This window comes from Panthera pardus, unplaced genomic scaffold, assembly GCF_024362965.1.
Source record: "Panthera pardus isolate Hobbes unplaced genomic scaffold, ASM2436296v1 HiC_scaffold_20, whole genome shotgun sequence".
Taxonomy (NCBI): domain Eukaryota; kingdom Metazoa; phylum Chordata; class Mammalia; order Carnivora; family Felidae; genus Panthera; species Panthera pardus.
The window spans coordinates 2,574,207-2,596,582 of NW_026526766.1; the positions used below are offsets into that span (position 1 = coordinate 2,574,207).

Sequence of the window (22,376 nt, forward strand, 5' to 3'; positions counted from 1 at the left end):
CCGTTGGAATATTCTAACCGCAGCCCCAGTGTCCATGTTTAATGGACTCTTGTTCTGGAACCCACCTCATCTTTCTTGTCTGAGGCAGGCCTGGTCCTGCTGTGCCTACCCCAGCTCTCCGGGGTCCCTGTGGCCCAGGGGGCTCAGTCCACGTCTTGCCCTGCCCTCCCACACTTGCCCCATACTCACCTCCTGCCCCAGCCTTCTGTGACCCCCTCTGCAGACTGGACAGCAGTGTTCCAGAATACCCCATACCTTTCCCACCTCCACAGTTCGTACACATACTTGCAGCCCCCCAACCCTGGAGCCCTCACTTCCCCGCCCAGCAGCCCCTCCTCCTCATCCATGCCACTGGGGACATGAGGGGCATTTCTGGCCCGGGAGGCCCATGCCTGTCTTGCGCCCAGTGCCACCCGTGTGAGCAGTGTCTCTAGCGTTCAGGGTGGAAGCAGCTGCTGCTCCATGCTTGGCGCCTGTGGGCTGCTCCTTGGCTGGAGCCACTGCAGAGATTTGCTGGCCTGGGGAGGGGAAGAGACTGGAACCAGCGTTGCCATGACAACCCAGAAGTGGCTGTGCCAGTGGAGGACGCGCTATTAGGTGAAGGGAGGGAGCCACTGTCGCAGCAGCGCCCGCCCTGAGCTGGGCCCTCGGGCTCCCCCAGAGCATACCGCGCTCAGAGTTCTCATGCCTGCACTCTGTGCGGCCACGGGGCTCTCCTTCCAAGGCGCCGTCCGTTCCCGCAGGACACCGCGCCCGAAGCTGGTGGAGACAGTGCTTGCGAGCCTCTCCGTGCAGCTCCAGGGTTACGGTCGTCTCCACGCAGACGCTGCCAGGCTGGGGATTCGAGGGCCCACACGGCTGACTGCAGATACTCTGGAGCCAATGTCTGTTCCAGACTCCTCCTCACTCCTCAAAGCCCAGCCTGCCTGCACCCCCCTCCGCCCCTGCCCGACACCTGTCAGAGCTTGATTTAATGTTTCGAGGGAGTGAAACAGCAGCAGCAGCAGCCCAAAGCTTAAACTATAAAGATTTACTGATGGGCTTCAGTTACACGCCCAGCAGCCAGGAGCTGGTCTCCAGGGAGGTGGGAAACCACCGAGGACAATTTCATGGCTCTGCTTTCTGCCATGCCTGCCTCATGCCGAGGCTGCAGCCAGGGGCCACTTGGCAAATGCAGTCTCTCCTCATGGTGGCAGAGTGGCTGCTGTGCCTCGGGCTGCGTAATCTCACACCCTCCACTCTCCTAGCTCACACGAAAGTGTTCCGTGCAGTCGCACTAGTTCTGAGTCTGCTGGTTACCCGTTCCGGTGCTGGTTGGTGTAGCCAGCACTCAATGGCTGTGCTGCATTGGACCGCTGGCCCACCTTGGGTTGGACGTGGCTCCATCAATAACAGCCAGTGTTTTCTGAGCATTTACGTGCCAATCCCTTAGCTATCCCGTATGCATATTAATTATCTAAACCTCACAACAACCCAGGGAGGTATTTCCCATGGTACAGATGGGGAATTTGGGGTACAAGGAGGTTAGCTAGCTTGCCCAAGTCCTACAGCTAGTGAATACCAGAAGGTGGAGGGTCACGGATGCTGAGCAGGGAGCCACATGCCTCTACCGCCCAGGCCATCAAGGGCACCGTTCTCAGCTTCCCTTACTGCCTGCTCTCTCCCCCATCCCCAGGGTGACTGGATGGTGGAGGGAGGGGGATGCAGGCGGCCCTGGGAGACTGGCAGGGTTGCATGCTTCAGCAGGCGTGAACCCAAGGGATTGTGGGCTCCACCCGCCCCACCCCAGCAGGGACAGGAAACTCTGCACTTGTAATGAGCTCCCTGGTGCTGCTGCTGCTGGTCTGGGAACCCTGTGCCCTTAGCACTGCTGCTGCACACGTGGGGCACCTCCTGGCCTTGGGGGTAAGCCCCGGGCCCTGGGTAGCAAAACCCCCGCGGGACCATTCTGATGTGGTGGGCACTGCCCGCCCCGCCTTGCCCAGGGTGAAGACCCTGCACTGACCCATCTGCCTGAGCTGCTGGACAAAGCTGGTGGCAGCCTCTGGCCACCTCCCTGCAGTCTTCAGGCCAAGGGCTGTGCAGCCGTTTCTCTTTTCCCCATGTGTTTGTCTTATGCTTTGGGGGAAAGCAAGTTTCATAGGCCCTTCAAATTTCTGGGGTTGTTCAGCATCCTTAAAACACTAGTGGGGGGTCTTCTCCACCCCCCAGCCTACCCCTGAGTTGCCGGGCCAGCTGGCTTGTCAGCAAAGGCCTCAGCTGGTCCCGGGGCTGGCGTCTCTCCATGTCTGTGGTTTGTGCGTGTCAGCCCTGGTGTCTGTTCCACAGATGATGATCAGTCTTACATAACACTTTTTCTCTCCTCCTTGGCTGTTTCTTCCTCACGTGAGCAACAGCTTCCAGAAGCTGCCGGAGTGGCAGCCGTGTGCAGGTTTCCTTCGGGACCTGGTGGTCCTGGCAGCAGTCGGGTATAGTAGGAGTAACCTCGCCCGCCTGCCTGCGTCTGCAAGCAGGGTGGAATCCGCCGTGGGCCCAGGACCGATGTTCCCGTGCCTTCCTTTTCCCCTGAGCAGTGCTGGTAGTGCCTTGGCCCGTTAGGTCTTCCCACAGCCAGGTTCGTTTTGAAGCTCACCAGATCTTGTGCGTTTCTCTGCTGTGACTTCTTTCCGCCGTCTGCCTTTCCTAGTGTCTGCTGCATCAGTCCTGTTCTTGCCTTTTGAGTCAGTCACACAGCTCGTCTACAAGTCGTTTGGAAAAGTGTGTTTAGGACCACAACTTCCTATGTCTAATTGTGTCTACGGCTGCAGATCAGAAGTGTATTCCATATTGTTCCCTTTTGATTGTGTTGTGGTCTGTATCGCTGTTTCACATGTAGTGGTAGTGTATGGTTAGTTAGTTTTTAGACTCATTCCAAAAGCTGCATTGTATTGGTGTCCCGTTTTTATTGCATTGTGGTCTGGTTAAGTGGTCTGTGTGCTCTTGCTTATTTGAAATTTTGTGACGATCCCTTGGTGGCTGAGAACATGCTGGGTGTGTCACGGTCCCGTGGACGTTTGAGAAGAGTCTCTCTTCCTTTGGGTGGAGGCGGGAGGTCTTCTTCCCGCTTGATTTATGCCTTTGTGTTTGGCCTGGGTGCCAGAAGGCAGCAGGAAGACCTTGATGGAGACGTGATGGGGAGACTTGGTAACAGGAGGGTTTCAAGTGCATTTTTCCTTCCACGCAGACCCACAGTCCCTAGGGTGACAGGTGAGTGCAGTCACATTACTGAATGAGAGACACTTGCAAGGTGGCCTTGGGAATGGGGAGGGGTCTTCATCAGCTGCCCTGTCTTGAGGGCACTCATTTAGGAGAGGGTTAAGGGGAGAGACAAAGGAGGTGGTTGCTCCTTTTCCTACGTCAATGCAAATAATACTTGTTACACGTGACGGAAAAAGTAGCCAAGAAATGTGTCGTCCATAATGTAAATCAGCCTCTCCTTGAGTTTGAGGGGCAGAAAGTCTCACACAGCTTTGTTGGAACTCACAGAGTTTTAACACTGATGGTTGTGTGTACCTGGTGTTTTTCAGCCTCTTGAGACAGAGGAGGGATATAAATTTATTGGGGCATATTTGTGGGTTTAGAATTGTACCGTCCAATATGGTAGCCACCTGCCACTCGTGGCTACTTGAATTTAAATTAACGAAGATGAGAAATTCAGTTTTGCTGGCGCTCCTCCACCTCTTGGGTGCTCTGTGGTCCCACGCAGCTGTGGCTCTGGGATGGGCAGCCCAGGCTCAGAGCAGTCCCCTCCCTGTGCACGCCCCTCTGGAACAGCACACCTGTCCCCTCCCTGGGACACCCCCAGAACAGGCTCGCAGCAGGGAGAGAAGGTGTGGGCAGGCTGGGGGCTAAGGCTTTGCACGGCCAGCCAGCCTTGGGGACGTGGGTGTGGCGGCCTGCCCACTCCCCTGCTGACCCGGCCCTCCCTCTTCTCTCCCGCAGGGAGCTGAGGACCAGGTACCACATCACAGCCATCCCCAGGCTGGTGATTGTGAAACCAAGCGGGGAGGTCATCACCGACAAAGGGCGGAAGCAGATCCGGGAGCGGGGGCTGGCCTGCTTCCAGAGCTGGGTGGAGGCGGCCAACATCTTTCAGAATTTCTCCGGGTGACGCCGGGGGTCTCGGGGGCACCTGCTGCTGCATCCTGAGCACGGGAAGGGGAGCGGCCGTTTCCTCCCCGCCCGCACTGGTACGGTTTATGTCCCGGCAGACAGAAACACTGCCAGGGAGGATCCCGTAGCCTGCGGATCCTTATTTCTATCACTCTTAGCAGAGCTGTCTTCACGCGAGCCTGAGTGTGCTCCCGTTGGGCTCTTGGGAATCCATGGAAAACACATCTTTATACCACTCCTCAGGTGAAAGAACACATTTACGAATACATCTTCTGGAGACCTACTTCGGTTAATGCTAAGTTCTCACGACTCATGTATCACTGAGGTTTGCAGAATCCGTACGCTTTAATAAACATTTCCGGCACAGCCCTCTGATCTCCCTCCTTGTCCCCGCAAACCAGGCGCTCGCACGGGGACAGTGAGCTGCTGCTGGTCTCCACACTGTGCTCCCGTTTCCAGTCTCACAGCTGCTCGAGGCCGCACGTTCACGGTGTCAAACCCGCGTCTCCTGCGGGTGCAGATGGGGCCAGGCAAGCGGGAGCCACCACGGGCTCTGCCAGGAGCCCTCTGCCCTCGCACTGCCGGCCACCGCTGGCACACCACACACACACACACACACACACACACACACACACACACACACACACGTACACACACCCCTTGTACACTACACACACGCCCTACACCCCACATACACACACATGCTACGCACACACACCACACAGATACACACACAGACATACACCCAGCACGCACACACATGCACACACACGGACACACACACATACCACACTCACCTCACCCCACACACCACGTACACACACCACCCAGACACACACACACGCCCTACGACACACTCTACACCAGACACACACCGTGCTCTTGTCTCCACCGGCAGCCTTGACTGCTGTACGACCGATGCTCAGAGCACACGCACCACGTGTCTCCTGGAGCGGCCTTTCCCGGAAGTCACCGTAACCACCCAGCTGAAAGCAAGCCACAGCTGGACAGGACAGGGGCTGGGGGGATGGTCTGCGGTGCTAATGCTCCTTGTAGGCTGCTGGCTCCTTTGTGACACTGCCTGCGAGGCCCCTCTCTCGCCTTCCGGTCACGGCATCCACGGGGACCCAGAGCCCGGGGACTTGGGGACCTGGCCCTCGGGTGGGTGTCAGAGCCGCCCTGGAGCTTCTGTGGAGGAGGTTCGGGGCTGGGGGGCCACTGCCTCGGGGTTCTGGGGCACACTCTTGCCGCTGAACAAACGGCACGCAGACACATAAGCTGTCAGGGTTCATCCCCATGTGCAGTCTTTTTTCCTCTGCTGTCAGCCCCGGGCAGGTGCTCCCCCGCCATGGCGCCCACAGTGAGCCCCGGGGCGGTGCTCCTCCACGGTGGGGCCTGCCGTCAGCCTGAGGCAGACACTCCCCCACCGTGGCGCCCACCGTGAGCCCCAGGGCAGTGCTCCTCCGAGGTGGCACCTGCTGCCAGCCCTGGGTGGGTGCTGCTCTGAGGTGGTGCCCACCGTCAGCCCCGGGGTGGGTGCAGCAGCAGCCGCCTGGTGGGAAAACAGGCCCCCATTGGTCTTGGTGGTTACAGATGCGCTTCCGACCCTTGCCCTATCGGGAGAGGCTGCAGAGAACTTGCTTGTCCTTCCTGTCCCCAGGAGAAAACATAATTTATGGGAGGGGTCCTCCTGTTTTATAATAAACAGTTGAACAGGGGTCCTCCCCCCTCACATTTCAGGGGGTCCCCTTTGCATTTTGTCCACCCTTGCTTCCTTCGGCAGACTCCCCAAGGATTCGTTCACAGTGGGGGAGGGGATGTGTGTGTGTCGGGGGGAGGGGACCGTGCCTTCTCTCTCTGGCCCCACCTTGAATGTCTTGGCACCTGTATCAGTCAGCTTGGGCTGCATAACAAAGTCCACAGACAGGGCGGCATGAACAACACAGACCTCTTCTTTCCCCGCCCTGGAGGCTGGATTCCAGAATGAGGTGTGGGAAGGGTGATTTGTCCCGAGGCCTCTCTCCTGGGCTGGCAGATACCAGTTTTCTCCCTGCCTTCTCACGAGGTCGTCCCTCTGTGCATGTCTGTGGCCTCCTCTCTTAGGAGGACACCAGACAGGCTAGATTAGGGCCACCCTTGTGACTCCATTTTACTTTAATAACCTCCTTAAGGCCCTGTATCCAAATAGTCACATGCTGAGGTTCTGGGAGTTAGTGGGGGCACACCTGGCCCCCAGCACCCAGCACTCGGCCTCCCAAAAGCAAACTGTGGTGCACAGACAGACACATGTGCTTGCAGCTGAGTTTCCCAGCAAACAGCACAGAAAGGAGGAAGGAGAGGGACAGGGTCCAGCCCGCCCCCCTGAGGTGGTCTCTGGGGTGTGGGACCAGGAGCTTGGGCCCTGCTCGGGGCAGGCAGGTGGGCCTGCTTGCAGCCCACGGACGCAGTGGCCGACAGGTGACACAGCAAGTCAAGTGTGTGGACACCAGCAGGAGGGACAGCAGCTCTCGAGACTGGATGCTGATTTTAGGCTGCGCTCTAATGAGACCCCAGACGGGTTGCTGGCCCCACAGGAGACTCTCCTCTGAGACACAGCTTTACCACCTACTCCGCCCCGTCTTCCGGGACCGGCACCTCCAACAGCAGGAGCTGCAGTGGGCTCGCTCATCCTGTGGATGGTCACCCGCGTGGTGCCCACAGGCCTGGGCCGTCAGCGCCTGCGGCGGCCCCACGCTTCTCCAGGCAGGGCAGCCTCCCGGATGGTGCCTGCTCTCCAGCTGGCCGTCCTGGCCACTGCACTCCCCACGAGGAGCAAAGCCACTGGGACATGTAGCCGTGCCCAGGCTGAGAGCCTGGGAAGTGTCTGACTCCTTCTCAGGTTAACCCAGCAGAGCTGGTGGGCTCCCCATGCCGGAGTGGTGCAGCCCCGTCACCTGTCCTCAGGCTTCGGTGGGGGAGGTCGCCTGCTTACGGATCACTGTCCCCAGAGGCGGGCTGGTCTGCAGCAACCCAGTGCGGGAGGGGAGCCTGCCACCCTCTCACCAATAATCGCGGGGCCCCTTTCCTTCGTCATCAGGGAACCCGAATGCACATCTTCCCCCGGTGGTTTCAGCCACGTCCTGTGACTTCTGGCCTCAGCGAAGCTGGTTGAAAGAGGCTGAATCGCCTTCTGCGCCACAGCTCCTCCTGGGGCAACTGGACGCATCTACCTGCTGGCTCTGGCGTCCCCACCCCTTGGCCACCTTCCCTGTGGAGGTGAACCTGCCGCACTCAGGCACTCTCCACCTGCTGGGCACCCGCCAGGTGCCTGCCTGCCTTCCTGGGGGCAGTTGGCTGAAAAGGCCCAGAGCGTCACTGCAGGGCCCTCAGGGTTGGACAAGAAGCGGGCCATGGGGAGGGGGGTGTGGCCCCAGGATCATGTCAGGAGAGCCCCCAGAGCCCAGGTGATAAGTACAACTTTTAGGACTCAGGTTTACAGAACTGGTGGGCAAGGGATAGGACATTGGACCCAAGCGCAGAGGGGCTCCTGCCCACGTTGTCCATGGAGCGCCCACAGGGGTGGCAAGGGACAGTGGGGACGTGCAGAAGTGCCATCAGGCCCACTGCAGAATGGGGGCTCCCTGGGGCTCCCAGGCCACGAGCGGATGCCCACCCTGCAGTCATGGTCGCCACGCGAGGGCGGGACCTGTTCTCACAGAGCACGTTCTGCAGACTGAGAAAATAGAACACACAGAGAATGCTTCCTGTGTGGGGGCCAGGGGTCCTAACTGGCCACCCACCTATCCCTTGAAGGGCTGCCATGGTCCCTGGCTGAGTTCCAGGTTTCCACTCCCATCTCCTGGAATGTGAGGTCCACACAGCAACTAGACCCGTCCTTCATGTGGAAATCGGGTCGTGTTATGTCCCTGCTTCCCAGCACCTCAGACCGAGGCCAAGTCCTTCTGGGACCATCCTCCCCATTCTCTGCATCCGCTTGCTCCTCCCAGACACACCTCCCTGTCCTTCCTGTCCCTCCGTGTCCTGTCCATCTCCTCGCTGTGCTCACTCTGCCCACATGCCTCCTCAGAGGCTTCATCCCTGACCCTCCTGTCTAGATGGCACCCCCCTCCTCGTTCCGTGTCACTGTTGTCGACCCCCTTCTCTGGGTTGTCCATCTGTCTTTCTAGCCGTCTGTCAATCATTTATCACATCTTTCTGCCTATTCTGTCATGTCTGTATCACATCTGTCTTCTATCTCCTATTCACCATCCATCCATCCATCCATCCGTTCATCTGCTATCATGTGTCTATCTGTATCATCTGTTATCTACCTAGCTTCTTTCTATCATCCATCCATATATTTGTATCATCTGTCTACTATCTAGCTCTTGTCTATTTATCTATATCTATCTTTCTATCATCTATCTATCTATCTATCTATCTATCTATCTATCTATCTATCTATCTGTCATCTGTCTCTACATCCTTCTCCCCGACCACCAAAATCACTACCTTGAGAGCAGAAATTGTATTCCTGTCTGGTTCCTGGAGCGAGTGGATACTGGATGCTCTGTGACTGTTTGTTGCCTTATTGAATTCTGATGTCCGCTGAGCATGATCACGTGTGGCACGCCGTAGGTTACTCTGTCCGGCCCCCCATCAGTGGGCGTGATGCCAGTCTCTAACTGGTGCTGCACTGAGTGCCCTTGTGCATGTGACTCCTAGCGCTGCTGTTGGGACACAGTGAATTTGTGTGTGAATTGGTAAAGAGGAGGAGTGAGCCCTCTCTGTGTTTCTGGACCGTGTGGTGTTCTGTCGCCATTTGGGGAGTGACCTTTCTCCTGCTGGCTTAGTCAGGGCAGTGGGCTGCACTTCAATAAGTCAGGCCTGTCTGTGTGGCAGTGCAGTGGAGTGGCCCCAGGCTGGGCACACCTGCCCTCCATCGGGTGCTCTGGCTTCCCGAGGGGGGTGCAGTGTGAGGCCAGAGGGGTGCGTGTGCTCAGTGTTCAAGGTGGCCTGGCCCCCCTGACCTGGAGCGCCCGTGCCTCCCTACGCCTGTCCTGTCCAGCCCTGCCTACGTGCTGCCCCTTCCCATGCGGCTGGCCAGCAGAACCTGGGGAGGTGTCTGGTTAAGGTCAAGACGACTGAGCGCATGGCAATGGGAACTGGGCACGGGGAGTGTTTGCAGCTGAGTTCTTGGCTCTGCTTCATGGTAATTAATTTGTGTCCCATTTAAGTGGCCACCCGCAGCCGGTGGCTACCGCCTGGACTGTGCCAGAGACAGCACACTCAGCAGTGTGCTTTGACCCGGGGCCCAGACTCCAGCCCCTGGCCACCCCTAGCAGACAGCTGGCACCGGCCCTGAGCGGGCCTGGTGCTGGTCCTACGGGGTGGGGACGCTGGCCAGGACCCAGACGGCTCTCCCACCGGCGGTCCCCGTGTAGCTGTTCGCTCCATCTTCCTGGCCCCCTCACAAGGCATGCTCCCGGCTGTTTCCACGTCTGCGTCTTCACGAGGTGTTGTGACGTCTGGCAGGGCTGGTCTTCCCTGGCTTTGTCTTATTTTCCAGAACTTTCTGGGGTATTCTCCTGTACTTAGTTTTTGCACGGCGAGCTAAGTGTGGCGATCCAGTTGGGAGGGGAAGCCTACTGTTCTCAGGAGAAGAGCCCCCGCTCCGTCGCTGCTGAGATCCGCCGCTTTTCCGTCTCTTCCCCACTGGCCCTGCGTGCCTGTGCCTTTCCCTGTGTGGTTGCTGCCCCTGCCTTTATAAAGAGAACTCTTTCCTCTCCTTTTCTCCCTGTGACTAGTTTTTATTTACAGAAGGGGCCCCTTCGGCACGTGGGTCTGTCCCCAGCAGCGCGTTGTGTTTCCCATGGCGCTGGGTGCTCTCAGCGCGTGTGTTTCCACAACAGCGGACGTTGCCTCCCTTGTTACAATTTGCCTCTTGTGTTCCTCTCTGTCATTAAACTGACCCTTAACCGTGGCAGGGACGTGGTGGGAATGTTTCTGGTTCTTTGCTGTCAGGTTGGATGCTCCTTTTGGTTTAAGATATCTTTTTTTTATCATAAGAAGAAAATAATCCACTTTCTGGTAGGTGTTTTACAAATTTAATCAAGAGTGGATGCCGAAGTTTCTTAAATGCCATTTTAGCCTCTCTGCAGATAATTATGTGGTTTTTCTTCTTTGTCTTATTAATGTAGTGAATTCTGTGAACAGATGTCCTAGTTTGAATTACCCTTGTATTCCTAAGGGATGCATCCTACTTGGCCATGGTTTATTATTATTTTAATGAGCTTTAGAATTAAATTTGTTAAGGTTTTATTGAGGCTAGTTGCAGAGATATTCATATATAAGATTGCTCATTTTGTGCTATTTTTTCAGCCCTGCTGTGCAACCCGGGCTCACCACGCACAGCACCTGCTTCGGGAGACTTTGGTGCCCAGCCGGGGGTTGTCCACTCACCAGTGTGGTGTGCACTGGTGCCTTTACATAGGTTGTAACTCTTGGTTTTGCTTGTTTCATGTGTTTTTCTTTTGGCAAGTAAAGAATACGGAGCCATGCTACCTGGGGTCCAATCTTTTGTTTAGAAATAAACTCTTGGGCGTGTCCTCACCTGAAAAGTGTAAAAATAGCATGTCCTCTTCTATAAAATAGATACTACACCTTTCTCAGAGGCTGTTGGGGAGTAAACGGGTTACTAACGCACACAAACTTGTAAGATCAGCGTCCAGCACACAATAAACGTCATGTAAATGCTATTATTGCAGCTAATGCTATTAATCACTTGTTAACAACACAGAATGCTGGGTTTAGCTGGAGGAGCCCAGTTGCAGCTTGATGGCCTCACATGGCCTGAGCTCAGAGCCCTCCGTGTGTGGAAGGGAGCCTGCTGTGTGGGCAGGAGCCTGGGGGCTGCAGGTGGAATGGCCTTACATGCTGATGAAGTCGCTGTAGGACTTGGAACCCACGTTTTCTTGATCGGCTGAAGCCCTCCTTCTCTCTGTGAAGAAGTTGTGTGTCCTGTAGCTGAAGGTTTTTTGGGAGTGGACGTTAACGTCTGACTGGAGACCACTTGCCCTACTTGGTATTTGTAAAAGCAAAACCTGCTGGTGAGGTCCCACAGTGAGGAGTGCAGGGACCCATGGGTGAAGGGGAGTGTTTGGGCTGATTGGGCATGTCTGTGGGGCTTTCCCCTGGTTGTGAGGTTTGTGTGTTGTGGTTCCGGAAGCAGGGAGAGCCGTCCTGCTGGCAGGGTTAACCGGACATGTGGACGGGAACCGTAGGACTCCCCCGAACTTCGCAGGTTGTTCATTTCACGTGAATGTTCATCCAAGGAGTGGGGGCTAAGCTTGCTGTGCGATGGTGAGTGAAACTGCTGTCCGGACCAACCAACATAAAATACTCTTGAGATCTGAAATAACCCTCGATGTCTCTCGTGATGTTTGAGGGACGCTCCCACGAGAGGTCAACAATTTTGGGAAGAGTGCCATAACACAATGGAAGTGTTTGCACGGGACCATGCAGCAGGGGGGTGCAGAGGGTGAGTGTCCCCACTTCTGTCCCAGAGACGGATGTGGGGCGGCGGCTGAGGGCCTGGGGACTTGAACAGGTGTGAGAAACTTCTGTGTTGCTCGCACAACAATGGGAATGGATGGAATGCTACCCAGCTGTCCACACGTGATCAAGATGGCAAAATCTGTGTTCAGAGTATTTTACCACAATTAAAAGAGAAAAAGATCTGTTTGGGTATTTGTCCAGAGAGGGTATACAGATGCTCAACCTGAGTAGTCAGTCAGGAGGGAAGCAGATGGAACTTCAGTGAGATGCCACTTCGCAGCCACTGGGGGGCGGGCGTGAGTCACAGTGAGAAAGCAGCGTGGGAGGCTCGGAGACACGCGGGGAAGGCAGGACAGCACAGCCTCCTGGGAGAACAGTTTGACAGTTGAAAAGTTAGAGGCGTGCAGTGTGTTCCAGCAATTCTGCTTGTATCTATGCACTGAGGGAAACCGCAAACTTCCACGGAAAAACTCGTGCACAAATGTTCCTAGCGGCATTATTTGTAAATACTCGTTACTCATAAATATTCATAAGTGTTTGCAGACCGTTGGAAACAAGCCAGAGGCCATCAGCTGACGTACAGACGAACAAAACATGGCACACGCACACGGTACTGTCATCAACACCAGAGGGACTGATGCACTGACACGTGCGACCACGTGGATGAGCTTGGAAACATTCTGCTCCGTGAAAGCAGCCAGTCACGAAACTTGTACGATTCCTCTTATACGAAAGTGTTCAGGATTGGACACCAAAGACACAGAGACAAAGGGGTGTGTTAGGACTTGGGCAGGGGTAGGGCTGTGGGGAACTGGGGGATGGTTGCTTGTGGATCGTTTTGGGGGCGATGAAAATGTTCTAAAATAGTGAGTGGGGGTCTGTGAATGTCTTAAAAACCATGATTTATATACTTAAATGGGGAAATCATGTAGTATGTGAACTACTCTCAATAAAGCTGTTACAATAAAAATAAACTATAAAAAGGAGAGAGAAATCATTATCTTGCATCTATCCTGCTGGTGGTGCAGGGGCAGTGAGGCGGACCAGCCGTCCGTTCCCAGGACTTGATGGCCCACAGGCGAGCAGTAGTTACTCGAGACGAAGAAAGAAGCCGACAGTTGCCTGTTGTGTTGGGCCATATAACTGAAAGAAATAGGGTGTGAGGTGGGGTTGGGGGCTCCCTGAAACTGTGTATTCAGGGCAGGGGCCAGCCTGGTGGGAGTGGTTGGACTTGAGATAGTTCCTGCCAGGCTGGCAGGGAGCCCCGTGTGTTCTGGAAACTCGGGTTTCCGGAAACCCAGAAACAGGGCTGGGTGGTCTGAGCACAGGAGTCTGCAGATCCCATCCTGAGGACAAGACCCGAGGGCAGAGATTTCTCTGCCATGCTAGTGTGATGCAAGCCAGGTGATACTTTAAAATTTTTTTTTAAATTTTGTTTTAAAGATAGAGCCGGGGGGGGTGGGGGCGGGTAGAGAGAGAGTCCCAAGCACCAGGCAGGCTCTGTGCTCCATGTGGAGCCTGATGAGGGACTCGATCTCCTGACCCTGGGATCGTAACTTGAGCTGAAATCAAGAGTCAGACGCTTACCCAGCCACCCAGGCACGCCTGCCAGATGGCACCTTAAGTCATTCCTTCTTGTAGATCTCGTTAATTCATTTCCAAACCACACTTTCCAGGTTAAAAGCAGATTACTGAACACTCTGATGTTACTCTTGGGAGTAGAGCAGGAAAGTTGCAGAGGAGCGGCTGCCCCGTTAAGCGAGCCCTGGGTGCACCCCATGCAGGGGGGCCGGGACCTCACAGGCAGAATCGGGCAGAATCTGGTCCATCGCCATGGACAGAGCCACCGTGTGGAACTAAATGCACCTGGGGTCTCTCTACTACACCTGCTTCAACAGCTGGCTTCTCCTTCCTCATTTTGGGGGCACCTGTCAGATCCCATTGAAGGAGCCCGGGGCCCCCCAGAAAGAGGCTGTTCAACTCATGTCTTCTGGAGGAAGGGAGGGATTCCCCAGATATGGGTGAAGGGGCAGAGCTCTGTTCCCCGTGGGGCCCCAGGCCGCCTGGAGGCCTCTGAGCCGTGCGGGCGTCGGAGCCTGAGTGCCGGGGACCCTGCCACAGTGTCTCTATGAGCCGCCGCCTCTTGACCGTGTTTCAGGAGGGTTAGCCATCCTCCCACATGGTACGGGGTACAGGGTCCCCCTTCCAGCCCCGGAATGACGGTGAGAAGCAGGTAGGGGGAGTGAACAGGCTGGTCTTGCCCCTCCCTTCCCTCCCCCTCCTCCTGTTTTCTTCCTGTTAAATGTTGAAGACACTTTATTGTTTAACCTTTAAAACCTTTTATTTTGAAAGTCTTTGAACTTAAAGTTGCAAAACAGTACAGACAATTCCCGTGTGTGTCCCCAGTGTTAGCGCCTTGGGTCATGTCACGGGCTGCTCCCACTGCCCGCGCTGCGTCCAGCAGCCGCGTGTCCTGCTGCCTTCGGTGGGGAGCGCCCCCCTCTCTTCCTGGTCTCTCTCAGCTGGCTGACGAGCAGTGGCCAGTTTGGGTTCCTCAGTTCGGGTTTCTCTGCTGTCTCCTCGCCCTTGATTGTAGGCTATGCCCTTTTGGCGAGAATGTTATAAAAGTGCTATTGGGGCCCCCTCACTGCTCCACATCTGGACGCACGTGTGAGGAGGTCACGTCCCTGGTGCTGCGCTCAGGTGGGTCTTCAGGCTTCTCCGTGAGGCTGTCCTTGTCCCTTGTGTGAACCCGCTACTTAAACGCCAGACGCTCCGTCTCCCCGGCCTGGCCTGCCGCAGGGAAGGGGCAGGTGCAGCCAAAGGGTGAGGGGGCAGGGGAGAAGCTGGGGGTCAGTTCCCAATTAACAAGTTCTCAGACAGAGGGCATCGAAGACAATGCAGATAGTAGTGCTCTTGTCTTAAGAGTTAGTCGGGGGGGTTTGGACAGGTGGTTTCACCAACCCACTTATCGTGGATGTGCTCCCTGAAGGCAGCTGAAGCATGTTTTCAAGTGGGCCTCATTGCACAGCACGTGGTGACGTAGGTGCTCTCTCCGTGGTTGGGAGGTGAGCCCTCACGGCGGGCAAGGTGACAGGCTCGGTGGCTGGTGCCCTGGAACACTGGCCTGTGTTCTTATGGGAGACCCCGGCTTCTCCTGTTACCCCTTCTCCCCAGAGCCCCCTCTGCGCTCACTCACTGGTTTTCCATCCCTCACCTGGGTTCTGGAAGGATATTGCTCTTTGCTACCCCCAAGCCACGTCTCTGTAAACACAATGTTGTGTGGGGAAGGGGCGGCTCTTCGTGGTCAGAAGAGGAATTTAAGTGGGGTCTGCCCTGTTAGTTTTAGCTGCATACAAAGCACGGAGGTCAGAGACGTAAATCGCCACCGTTTCCTTCAGCTTACAAGCCCAGAGCTGGGTGGGCCACCTGGATGGCCTGTGCTGGGCTCTCCCACGTGCTGTGGCCCATGGGCGGCGGGCAGCTGGGTGCTTCCCGGGGCCTGGTTCCCGTGGGGCTTGCGGGATTCCGAGCAGATGCAGCTCTGTTCAGGTTTCTGCTGGTGTCCCATTTGCTGCCTGGTTCTGCCCAAAGTCCCGTGTGGGCTGTGAACACAAGGACGCAGACTACCAGCCCTGTTTGCTGGCCATCTGCCGCGGGAGAGGTGGCAAAGCCGCGGCCGACAGGGCACTAAGCATCAGAGTGTTAACAAAATAAGGAGAAGGATATCCTTGCTCATTCTGTCATGTCTGTGTTGTAGCTCTGTCTTCTCTCAAGTGTGCGAACATTAGAAAAAGGGGTGCCTCCCAGCACGCCGACCAAGGTCCCATTGAGAAGCTAGTTCCAGAAGCCTTTCTGAACCAGACGCTCCACTTACAATTTAGACGAAGCTGAAATTCCGTCACTGTCTTGGAAAACGGTCAGTTCTATACAATTATCTTAGATGAGTTTTTCCTCCCCGAAAACTGTGTTAACATTCTTTTTTATGAAGTTTATTTTTGAGAGAGGTAGAGACAGCCTGAGCAGGTGAGGGGCAGAGAGAGAGGGAGAGAGAGAATCCCAAGCAGGTTCTGTGCTTGCCAGCACAGAGCCTGACGTGGGGCTTCAACTCACCACCTGAGCCGAAACCAAGAGTCGGACGCCTAACCGACTAAGCCCCCAGGCACCCCCGTGTTAACACTGTGTTGAACCCAAGCAGGTAGTTTATGGCTATGGACACCACTTCCCGCAGTGACCATGTTGACCCTCACGACGGGGCGTGCACCTCTCTAGCTCCCATAGCACAGAGTTCCCCTGAACGTGTCCTGCTCCTGGGCACGAAGGCAGCACATTCCAGACAAAGGCCCGCCCCCTGCCAGCTGTCCAGGGACACCAGGAGGAAGCAGATCCTGGCACGGATTAGAAAAGTGAGAAAGACGTGGTAAAGTCGAGGTGTGTCCGTGTGAGCCAGCGCCGTGTCTGACGTTGCACATCTGCAAGGTTCGCCGCCCCCCCCGGCCCGAGTTTTGCACCTGCCTCCAAGGCTTGGCCTCCGTGCTGCAAGGGCCCCACCTGCCACTTACCCTCCCACCTTTATGTCCAGTCGCTGCCCATCTTCCTGTCCTTCACAGGCAAATGTTGGCTTGGTCGTCATTGGGAATACCTATTTACTGAATTTAATAAATGTTAGTGTAAAACATGCCCGTAGCCAAAAGTGCTAAACATAACTGAAAGTCTAGCAGTAACAATGATGGACACTAATTCTGATTTTGAACAACAACAACAACAAACCCATGCTCTGATCCCTGAGACACAGCCAGCTTCAGAAATGTGCTCCCCAAGTAGATTTAAAACTGCCCCCAGGCCCGGAACGGCCCCGTCTGTTGCTAACAGAAACTGCAAGTTTATTTCCCCCCAAGATACTGTTTCTGGTGTCTTCTGTGTGTCTCAGACAGACTGGCCTCTTGAGGAAGCCTCTTGGGTGGAACCGGGCTCTCTGTGCAGTCCTGGTCTGCAGCCCTGCTGTGCGGGTCGCGCCCCAGGCTTCCATGTCCCTGTGTGTGTGTGTGTGTGTGTGTGTGTGTGTGTGCGCACTCGTTGGGGAGGGGGCCCTGCACCCCAGGTCTCGGGTTTGTGAGTGGGCACTTTGGTCCCTGGTTCCTGGGTTGTGCCTTCCTGGTCCCCGCCCAGCAGGGGGTGCTGGTGCTCCAAGAAAGTGGGTGCAAGGTGTCCGGAAGCAAGGGAAGGGCTTTGTCTCCCCGAGTGTGTCCCGGAGGCCCATCACTTCAACTTACACAACACTATGTGTCAGTTATGTCTCAATAAAACTGGGAAGAAAGGAAAGTAGTGCTACACTGACCCGCGTTGACTAGTGCTATACCGATGCACGTTAACTAGCACAACACTACTGCCATTACAACCAGCTAAGCAGCCAACAGTACTGTTGAGTACCGTCTGTCACGCACTTGCTAAGCATTTTACGAGCCATTACAGAGCAACGGTGTCCTTGCAAACATTGGGGGACTGAGTGCGTGGCTATTGACGTCGCGGGTCCTGGGAGGACCGGGCCCCACTGCCCAACATGGCGCCTGGAGCCCAGCTTCTTCATCAGGGGCCACACTCTTTCAACCACGGGTTGGGGCTTGGAGCCTGTCCCTGGGGACTTGGGCTCCTCCTGGCTGTCTCCCCTCCGAGAGCATTTCTTCTGGCTGCTCTGCTCCCTGCCATTTTATGAAGAAAATGTTCAGACACACGGACACGTTGAGAGTGGACACGTTGACAGTGGCCCCTGGATTCTACGAAAATGCTGGATTTGTGTGTGTGTTGGGGGCAGGGCTTTATCATCCATCTCTGTCTTGGTCCATTCATTTTGTTATTAACTAAACTTTATACTTCATTGGATTCTTAGATTGTAGTCGTGAAATTCACAGAACACAAACTTAGCACGTCGGTCATTTTTGAGTGTAGGGCTCAGTGGCGTTGAGTACATTCGCCTTTTTGTGAGGTCATTGCCACCATCCGTGCCTGGAAGAGTTTTCTTCTTCCTGACCTGGAGCTTTATGCCCTTTAAACCACTGGCCACTCCCCAGGCCCCTTCTAGCACCATTCTGCTGGCTGGCTCTGAGAATCGGACAGCCCCAGGGCCCCATCTGGGCGGAGTAATACAGCATTTCTTCTTACGAATCACGTCTCCTTGTGACTGGCTGATTTCAGCCAGCATCACGCCCTTCGGTGCCTCCACGTTGCAGCGTGCATGCGGACTTTCTTCCTCTCTGAGGCCGGGTAGCTCTCCCTCGTGTGGGTGTACTGCATCTCATTTTTGCGTTCATCTGTGGATGGACAGGCCTCTGGAGCGCGACAGCACGTTCTCTTCTTTACGCCCCTGCGTTCTCTTCTGTTATGGCCGCACTGGGGACCCCGTGACATGTTCAAATTAACCCCAGAAAGCACCAGAAAGGGCCTTCCTAGTGTGTTCCTGATGGGCTCAAGTTGTCACCTTTATGTTAAAGAAAATAATAGAGAACATCGAATTATAGGGCTGGAAATGTGGTGGCTCCAAGTTAGCTGTCGCACGGTTCCCCGGCCTCACTGTGGTTTTATGCATTTACATACCTCTGTCTACCTCTCCCACGTTCCTGACCACGCAAGGACTCCTGTCCAAATGTGCGATCCCTGTACACACTCAGAGTGTGGGTCACATGCAGATGGCCATGCTCTGCTTTGTCATTTTATTACCGACAACCTTCCGAGTAGTCTGTGTTATCTTACTGCCTTGTCTTTCAGATCTTACATAGTGAATGTGAGCGGGCAGAGGCTGGGGGAACAAGCCTGTGTCTGTCCAGACCCTGGGGTCCCTCCTGATGGGGGGAGGACACGTTTCCACACCCCCCACACCCCCTCCTGCAGTAGATGATACATTTCCACACACCCCCGCGCCCCCCCCGAAGACATTGGTGGAGATGATGCCCAGAACATCACACCCAGGAAGCGGGTAGGTTTGGATCCGGCCGGCCGGCTGGGCTGTGGGGCAGGTGCTGCTGGGCCTCAGGTCTGTGTGGGGTGGCCCTAGGAAGTTGGGCCTGTTGCTGAGGACTTGGTGCGCCTTGCCCCAGAGCACTGTGGACGCTGGGTGTGTGTGCAGAGCACCCGCCATGGAGAACACTGTGCTGTCTTCCTGGCTCCCAGCACACTTGTGCTGCGTGTGTCTGGACCAGAGCAGCCTGGGCGTCCGGTGGGGGCACGTGATGTCCACTCCGTACTGATGCGGAAACCTGGAGGGAAGCCGAGATTGGCCCCAGATCTCCTCTGGGCGGACACTGTGGCCTCCTCTGGCCACCCCGTGTGCTGCAGGGACACCCTCCAGTCATAGGATTTCTCTGGCATGACCAGAGGTTCAAAGCCTGGAACGCCCTTGGGCAGAGCGGAGTCCGGTGAATGGGGGTGGGGACCAGGCCATGCGTGTGGCAGGCCCCAAGGAGGGGCCCTGGTTCCCCTTCTGTCCGCAACCAGACCCTGCGCTGCCCTCCCCGCGGGTCCTCTGGGGTCCACAGCCGCTGCCCAGCTGGCGTCCTGGGGTGAGTGCAGCCGGGGTGGGCAGCCGGCTGGAGCAGCACCCTCCCGATGTCCTCAGGGACAGGAGGACAGACACCAGCTGCGGAATTGTGGAAAGTGGAGGAAAAGCAAAGCTCCGTGGAGGGTGTCGTCTGGAGGGATGCTCGCTATGCCCGTGCAGGGGAGGATGTGGCCTGCAGGGCAGCTGGGCCCTCTCCTGCGGCCCCTGCCCCATTCACAGTGATGCCTGGGGGGGGGGGGGCATGTCTCCTGTCACCTGTGTCCCCGAGCCACACCATCAGTGTCCAGGAAGCTGCATTTCTCTTGCCTTTGTTTCCCCCAAAATCTGACCTCAGAAGCCAGGGTTCCCTCACACCCAGCTCATTCAAAACGGACTTAATGGCAGACACAACTTTGGGAGAGAGACAGGCCTAAAGTCTCGGGGCCACTCAGAGAAGTGGCATGTGTATGACGGCGCCCATGTAGCATGGCACCTGTGGGGACTCTTTCCTTGGCTCTGTAACTGCCCAACAAGGGAACATACGGGAGGACTCAGCTGGAAAAGGCATTCTCGGGCCAGGAGGAGAAAGTCACGATAAAGTGACCAGCAGGCATCTTTGCAGAGCCTGTGGCCGGGCACTGGGGCTGATGTCCCTTCGGTGAGGGGTCGTATTGGTCTGTCTGCTCCTGGGCTCCGCAGGGGCTGGGGGGCTTCTGTCCTCACTTCCTGGGGAGACACCAGCGCCCCCTGCCTGGGACGTCCTGACAGTAACTGACAAAAACCAGATGACAAGATTGGTGACATCTTTCGTTCCAGTGATTCTGTGAGTCAGGAAGCAGTGTAGAGCGTTTCTGAGGCTCAGGGCTGGTGGAATCTGCCGTGGGGATGTAGAGACCCCTTCCACCTGCCCCTCCTCACGCACGGTGGTTCCGGCAGGTGAGGGTGGGGCTGGGGACGAGATGCTCACACACAAATACGAAAGGTACAGAGCCAACCAGCCCAGTGAGGACAAGGGAGGCCCTTGAGTCAGAGACCTAAATGCCAGAGGGAAGGGGCCCGTCCAGCCTGGCTCAGATGCTCGGAGCTCAGGGAAGGGAATGTTTAGCGCCTCGTGCACGTTGCTGTCCTGTGAAGAAAACTCTTCTTTCCTGGTGGTCGGAGACAGAACAGAAGAGTGAGATTTCACGATTGCAGCAGCTTGTTCGTAAGCGGGAGAATGGCACACACACATGTAATATTTTTTAGACACTTCTGGACATTCTTAGAGGTCCCTTGCCGGGCAGGGGGCCTGTAACTCCAGGCCAGGAATTCCCCAGGAATTGCAAAGTACAGGAAGGAAAACCAAGGCAGCCGCCCACGGCCACCGCGGCCAACATCTCGCTTTCCCTTGGTTTCCTCCGGTGTTCGTGCTGCCGAGGCCCTTCCCGTAAATGTTTCTCACTGGCTCTTGTTAACAGCTGCATGACGCCACTTTCAATAAGCCGTAGAGCAGTGTCCCCAGGTCCCCATCCCGTGCGCCACCCCAGGACTGACACCCGAAGACAGCATTTTTTCACTACCTTCACCCGCTCTCTCCTTTACATTTCAGTGAGGGTTTTCTCGCCCCACTTGTGAGTTGTTGAAGCACCGTGGCCGTTAGCCTGTATCCCGCGTGATGCTGGGATACAGTCCTCCCCCTGCTGGCTGTATTTAATTTTGTTTATGGAAATTTCTGACTAGTGTGTGGTCAGTTCTGTGGTCTTTGTCTCTTTCCTTTCTATTTAAAAAAATTTTTTTTAATGTTTATTTATTTTAGAGAAAGAGAGACAGAGTGTGAGTGGGGGAGGAACAGAGAGAGAGGGAGACACAGCATCCGAAGCAGGCTCCAGGCTCTGAGCTGTCAGCACAGAGCCCGACACGGGGCTGGAACCCACGAGCCTTGAGATCATGACCTGAGCTAAAGTCAGACACTTAACCGACTGAGCCACCCAGGTGCCCCCAACTTTGTCCTTTCCCAAAGTGGTTTTGGCCATTTCTAGGTACTTCACATGTACATATGAATTTTAGAATCAGCTTGTCAATTTCAACAACAAAAAGCTTGTATGGAGTTTAGTTGAACTTTTTTTGAATTTTACAGAACAATTGGGAGAGAACTGACATCTTAGTAACGTGGAGCCTCCTGATTCATTAACAAGGTATATTTCCCCATTTATTTAGGTATTCCTTAACTTTTTCATCAGTATTTCATAGTTATTAATGTACAGGCCTTACACAGTTTTGTCAGATCTATCCCTAAGTATTTTGTATTTTTTGATGCTATTATAAATGGTATTATCTTAATAATTTCTATTTCTGACTGTTCATTGATAGCATATAAAAATAGAAGTGATAGAGGTGCATTGGTGGCTCAGTTGGTTAAGTGTCCGACTCCTGATTTTGGCTGAAATCATGATCTAATGGCCATGAGATCAAGCCCCTCATCGGGCTCCACGCTGACAGCATGGAGTCTGCTTGGGATTCTGTCTCTCTCTCTACCCCTCCCCAACTTGTGCATGTGTACGCATGCGTTTTCTCTCTCTCGAAATAAATAAGCTTTTTTAAAAAACAGAAATGGCAGTTGTATGTTGACCTCAAACTTTGCGGATTTACGAAACTAGTTCTAATAGAATTTTTTTGTAGATATCATCATATTTTAAATATATGATTGTGTCATCTGTGGAAAAACAACTTTAGGTTTCCTTTCCAGTCTGAATGTCTTTTACCCCTTTTTCTTGCCTGCTCACGTCAGATAGAACCTCCTGCACAATGTTGATGGGGCACCTGGAGAACAAGCATCCTGTCTCTCGTTCTTCATTTTGGGGGAAATGCGTCCAGTTATTGCCACTGAGTGTTATGGTCACTGTAGGTTTTCTGTAGATGTTCTTTACCACACTGAGGACACTCCTTTCTGATCCTAATTTTCAGAGTTTTGTTTTTTTTTTTAATCAGAAATAGATGTGAGATTTTGTTGAGTGTTTTTCCTGTATCTAGAGAAATAATTATATAGTTTTCTTATTTTTAAAGTTTTACATGTTAAAGATTATTATTACCATGTTCAATTGCATTGATTTTCAAGTGTTACACCAACCTTGCATTCCTGGAAAACCCTACTTGATGATAACGTATTTTCCTTTTTGTA

General features: G+C 54.8%; 1 protein-coding gene across 3 annotated transcripts in view; it reads left to right on the top strand.

The window, feature by feature from the left end:
• Positions 1–22,376, top strand: part of NXNL2 (nucleoredoxin like 2) — a 214,508-nt gene that overhangs the window by 3,428 nt on the left and 188,704 nt on the right. Inside the window, exons 3-4 of one of the 3 annotated variants that reach the window (XR_002084225.2) lie at positions 3,982–4,229; positions 4,314–4,521. The exons of 1 other annotated variant lie outside the window; for it this stretch is intronic. Coding sequence is in view for 1 of the 2 variants with exons in the window: in XM_019463791.2 (XP_019319336.1) it covers positions 3,982–4,150 (169 nt within the window). In the remaining variant the exon portion in view is untranslated. Of the gene's footprint in view, positions 1–3,981; positions 4,522–22,376 lie in introns of those variants that run through there. One more of the 3 variants, XM_019463791.2, reaches the window with a different exon arrangement.